Genomic DNA, 6,000 nt, shown 5'->3' on the forward strand with positions numbered 1-6,000 from the left:
GGCCCAGCGTCGTCCGGGTTTGGCTAGGGTAGGCCGTCATTGTAAATAAGAATTTGTTCTTAACTGACTTGCCTAGTTAAATAAATAAGGAAATGTGCAAAACAGTAATTGGCCATAGTGGAGTGAATGTGTTGGGTGTCCATTTCTTCTCAAGATGAGACGGAGAGGGCAGCAGTAAACGGGGAATATAAGGGCAACTCCGGGGTGGAGACTCAGAACAGCAAGGGCAACGCTGATGAAGAAGGGCTGGAGGCACTAAAACGTAACGTTTACTACGACAAGTCCAAGTCTTTCTTCGACAACGTCTCCTGTGACTACAGCAGGTAGGCTACAACTGCCCGTATCATCTCTCGCCCCATTGCTTTTATAGCAGCAACCTCTGTCCCTTTATCTTGTAGATTTAGTTTGAGAATTAACAGTACAATATTGTCTTCCCTTAGGCAATACGTGATAAAGATCTGTTCTGTCTTTCAGGAAAGCTGCAGAAAGATCTGGAGGAAGCTCTGGTTTCCCACTGTGAGTCTCTTTTCTCTCAGATCTGTTCTATCCCATGCTAATGTTTTGATAGTATACAGGGTGGCTTTATTAATATATAATATATGGAGTATACTGTATGTAAAACCATAGTGTATTCAATAAGGTACTGTTGGCGTGCGCCAACCCCCGGCTGAGCGTCTAAATTCTGATTGGCAGGCAGCGGAGGCAGACCTGGGCCGAGGAGAGGCGTATCAACACGGAGACGTTCGGCATCCCCCTGCGCAGGGGTCAGGCACGTGGGGGCTACCGCGGGCCTGGCGGTATGGGCTTCCGCGGGGGCAGGGGTCGCTCCACCAGCAGAGGGTCCTTCGGTCCCCCCCACGGAGGACACGGCTACAGGGGAGGATACAATCGAACAAGCCAGGGAGGACGGGAGTTTTCAGAGAACTTTGAGTACAGGGTAATGTATATGTTTTTTTTTACTTATTGTATAGATGGATGCCGTAGTGGCCAAAGGTATCATCAACGAATACATTTGCAAAATCCTAGAGTTGAGTTGTCCCTCGTACTGCTTTTAATTATGGAGTTTACAAATGAAATTCACAATATAGCAAATGCGAACGAAGATCAAGCCATAGTGTACCTACCTTCAAGCGCTTGTACAGAACTCTGTTAACCATACGTGCACGTACGTAACGATGTTAACCATAGTGAAGTCATCAAAAAGCTGTCTAATTTTTCCCTTTCTTCCTGAAGGATAACCGTGGCTGCATAGTACACCTGGAGGACAGATCCAGAGAGGCGACGCCTCATGTTTAGAAATTGTTTGTTTAAAAGAATGAAGATTGTATATTTGTCAACATCACTGGGGTAGACTGCTTGAATGCCACTTCTTTTCCATGTCTTTTCATTATGGAAATGATGCAATCCATCGATCTCTTCAAAACAAACAATTTCCAGGTGTATAAAAATATTTCTGAGGGATGTCCTTTTCAGCAGTGAGTTTTTTCCCTTCCTGTAACAGGTATTTGATTATATTCTGTTAGGTGTAGAGGGCCGTATGACTGAGGATCGCTGACATAGCTTCATTTTTGGGGGGGTAACCTGTAATGTAACTTCAGCACCGAAATAGCCAGTGGGGTCTGTCACAGCGTTCTGTGTATTTTTCAACCACACAAACGTTCCTATACCTAGTCCGCTAGCTATCCACCTTCTCCAAATGGCAGTGTTGGTGATTTTTAGCTAGATATCAACTTTTTGTAAATGATATTCTGTTTTATTTATTTCCAACTCTTCACTAGTGATGGTGCTCGATGTACTTGGCTATACTCTTCTGGTTTGGCGATATAGTTTAACTCTGGGTGCGTAACTAGGTATAAGGAAAGATGGATCATAGGTCAGAACTTAATTTTCTGTAGATTGCCCTGTACTCGAGGCTACTGGTATTGTGTGACTAGAGTTGTACAATGCTGCTGTTTGCGACGGTTATATCTCTAGCGTAATCTATGTAAACTGCTACAAGAGCTCGCTAAAGCAGGCCATCTAAGTATGCTTCTTCCTGACAAATGGGCCACATTTCGGTTTCGAACATTTCTAGGGCGCTTTTCAAATTCTTATTCCCTTTTACCTCTTTGTCAGTCAGTTGGTTAAACCCTGAACTCCACATCCTCGTTCCTCTCAAAGAAACCGGAATGCCAGAAAGAATTTGACTCGCCAACAGTACTTGAGATGTCTGACGGAGAGAAACAATACCCTGACTAAACTCTTGATTCCATGCCACTGACTCGGTCCCATGGCACTGCATGGTGGTTGATGGCTTGCTAAAGCTACACAAGTGATGTCAGCATAATTGCTCAGTTAAGAATGTCTTTAAATATTTGAATTGTAGAGCCCTTTGGTTTTAGCTTCGTAGGTATTAGTTACATAGCAATATTGAAGCTAATGTTTTGGAGGGTTTGAATGGTCGGGCACAAATTGGGTGAAGGTTGGTTGATAGGAAGTAATGAACTCAGACTGAATGTTGTCTGATGCTATCTTGGCCCGGCATGATTTAAATAAGTCCGTAACTAGAGTAAACACTAGCTAGATTTGGAATTTTATATCTTGCAGGAAACGTACACACAGTTGCACTTTTTACGATTTGAAGTTGTTTTATATAATGGTGTCTTCTGTTCATTTGTGTGAGTCCTGAGATTGTATTCCAGTTCTGCTAACTGCAGATGACTGGTGAATCCCAAATGGCAGCCTATTCCCTATATAGTGCACTACTTGGCTCTGGTCAAAAGCAGTTCACTTTACAGGGAATAGGGTGCTATTTGGGATGAAGCCGATGATGTTATGGTACCTGGACACCCCCCCCCCCGTGAACAGGTCTTTAAAAAGTACAAGTTCAGTATCTCGTTTGATTCCTTGAATATTGTTCTTAAATGTATATTTTATGGATGTATGCATATGGCTTTGGCACCAGAAAAATCCCCAAATGTTGTTTAAAGATGAAGGGATGACTGTGCAGAGCTAGCCTGGTTAAACCTAATGTGTTAGTCTGATTTAACTGGGCTGGTGCAAAGCTACTTTTTTTTCTTTTTTTTTTTTAAGTGTCCTCAGGAAGTTAAGATGAATTTCTCTTGTTGTGCCTTAATGCCAGTGAATAACTAGAATACTACATTTGAACTAATAACGGAGTGAAATAAATGGTCAAAGTAAATCAAGTTTACTTAAAATGGATGTTATAAGAACTTGTGCCCATTTTGGTGTACTCTGAAGTTCTTTTGCACAGTGCTGTTTGATGAACTAGGTTATTGCTTGATAATGTACTAGATTTATTCAGAAGTATGGAAATGTCTACATCGGTACATTTAATTGAGTGAAGGGAGTTGACGCCAAGTTCCAACGTCTTGTTTATTTCCATTGCAGGATCGTTATTCTCTGGCATTGATGCACTGTAGTGTAAAGTGTGTTGGATTCTGCCCCCATGAAGGTTTTGAAAGCTTTAAGTAATTTAAAATTAGACCAAACATCTACATGCATCCCTTGTCTTAATTATATGACTGTTTTTAGAACCTCTGTTCTTCTGCGCCAATGTGTTTTGAGGAGACGAGGGGAGAACATGAGGAATCAAGGCAATACATTTGAGATGCACCCATAGGATCAAGTGCCTAGTTCAAAGGGATGTCCTGTATCTCCATTTCTCATTGTTGCACAGAAGCCTGCATGAGGGTCTGGCTCAAGCCACTAAATCATGACACAACAAGGATACAATGCAATAACTTACTGAAATGTCTGTGCTGGGGGTAGTTTGTTTGAGCATCAGATGTCATTTATATACAGACTTAAAGGTTGTTAATTGGGTCCATTTTTTTTTCTAACCGTTTTGTCTCTAAACCCAGCATGACGTCCTCTTCTGTGGGCCTCAGTGGACTGGGGTTTTTATTCAAAGCATACAATAAAAGTTTTCATATCTGCCTGTTTTTCCTCCTTATGGTTTTGTGTGTGATTACCAGGGGTGTATTAATTACAGAATCTGTTTAGTTTAAGAAAAAAACGGGAAGGGACCTACCTGGATTTGTCCAATATAAACTCGTTTGGGGTGAACTGTTTCATTTTGCAACATAATCTGCATAATGATTACATCCTTGTTGGGCACACTTGCTTGTCTTTCTCAAATAGGCAAATGGTAATTTCTCTCCCTGTGCTGTGTATATAACCAACACTTTGTCCAGTCACCCCCTAATCAGGGTTATATGGTTTAAACTTATGGGGTTGTCCAAGGTTTTAAATGAGCTATAGTGTGGTTGTTTCATCAGAGAGGAGACTGGTTGAGTGGCAATAGATGGGGTCTGCCATTGATGCTTTTGGAGTTGTCACATGAATTGTCTTTTCATCCTCTACACACTGAACATCTTTACACAATCCAGTTGCCGAGTAGCATTTTCACTGGACCATTGTCAATTCAACCACCACCATGGGACTAACCAGTGATCTGCATTTCCAGAAACGTGAACAATGGTACAAATTCAAAGCTGGGAACCTCAGTATGAGGGATATGTTTTATGGTGACAAGGATAGATTCAGCAAATTTAGGTAAGTGAGCTTTTCAATGTTATGGCCAATTATAGCTACCGAACAGAAATTTGGCACGGTATCTTCATGATTGCATCAATATGTGTCAAACAATTTGAGCTCCCATCAATAGAGCCAGTGAATGGGAGTGGAATGCATCTTTGCTTACCTAGGAAGGTAAGCAAGGGTGGTCCTTTAGATTGTAGGTGTGTGCAGTATCTAAGGCTAATTATAAACTGGGTGGTTCAAGCCCTGAATGCGGATTGGCTGACAGCCGTGGTATATCAGACCGTATACTACCGGTATGACAAAACGTGTATTTGTTCTGCTCGAATTACGTTGGTAACCAGTTTATAATAGCAATAAGGCACCTCGTGGGTTTGTGGTATATGGCCAATATACCACAGCTAAGGGCTGTATCCAGGCACTCTGCTTTGCGTCATACATAAGAACATCCCTTAGCTGTGGTATATTGGCCATATACAACACCCCCTCGTGCCTTATTGCTTAACTATATGCAAGCCCTTTGTACGTGTATGAGTGTACAAGGTCATCGTTTTAATATCGTTCCTTTTCCAGTCTTAACTATACTTTGGGAAATGTTTGACATGTCACTTTCCATTTCGAATTCAGTCGGTTCTGCTGTACACCCAGTTACATCATTGTAGCTAGCTATTGTCATCAAACTGTCAAATTGCTTAGGTGGGGTGCTATTTAGCTGGGTTAGCTTGCCAGCTAATGTTAGCCTCAGCTAGCTAGTTACTGCTGAATGCTCACTTCCCTTCATTCAGCAGCTAACGTTGGTTAGACAGCTGGGTCATTACTACAATGCGGTGCCTTTTCTTTGCCCAGTAAATATCACTTAATTAGTTTAAAATGTATACACAAAAAGGCTTGAAATATGTTTTAGTAAATGTTTTACAGGGACAGTGCACATGAATCAGCGTTTCAGTAAAAGTGCCGGTTTCAGCCAGCCGGCTAATTTTCAACCGCAGTCCCTGGGCAGGTTATTGAAAACAATTACAATACATACAAGCAGTTAGCACATTGAGAGCGAGAGATGACAAGCAACATGTAACGTTAGCATGCAGACGAGTAATACCACAAAAAGCAGCAAAACAAAATGCATAAAAGCAACAGTGTTACCACACCTCACAAACTACAGATCACATGGAAAGCGGCAATACACAGCTAGAGACTATGTTCACAACTCTGATTGACCTTTAGCTACGTCTTTGTTTTGTGATGTGTGTGTCTGGTGGCAGTGTATTCCAGACATGGGAAGATCTCACAGAAAGTAGATTGTCTAAAGGTGCTTTTCCTTAAGGGAACTATTAGTCACCTGTCATGGCAGACCTTGTGAATCTGCTGCCTTGGGTTTTCAGTTTGACAAAAGTACTAAGTGGAGGGGGAGCCAGGCCATTTAGAATCTTGAATACAAGATGTGTGTGTGGTGTATTACAC

At 41.8% G+C, this 6,000-nt stretch overlaps 1 protein-coding gene across 1 annotated transcript in view; it reads left to right on the forward strand.

Annotated features, from left to right (window-relative positions):
• LOC106573260 (protein LSM14 homolog) overlaps window positions 1-3,938 on the forward strand; it is a 32,688-nt gene extending 28,750 nt beyond the window's left edge. Inside the window, exons 6-9 of the mRNA XM_014148169.3 lie at window positions 155-323; window positions 475-516; window positions 694-937; window positions 1,234-3,938. Coding sequence (XP_014003644.3) covers window positions 155-323; window positions 475-516; window positions 694-937; window positions 1,234-1,296 — 518 coding nt within the window. The 3' untranslated portion in view covers window positions 1,297-3,938. The remainder of the gene's footprint in view (window positions 1-154; window positions 324-474; window positions 517-693; window positions 938-1,233) is intronic.
• Window positions 3,939-6,000: the final 2,062 nt, after the last annotated feature.

This window comes from Salmo salar, chromosome 16, assembly GCF_965601325.2.
Source record: "Salmo salar chromosome 16, fSalSal1, whole genome shotgun sequence".
NCBI lineage: Eukaryota > Metazoa > Chordata > Actinopteri > Salmoniformes > Salmonidae > Salmo > Salmo salar.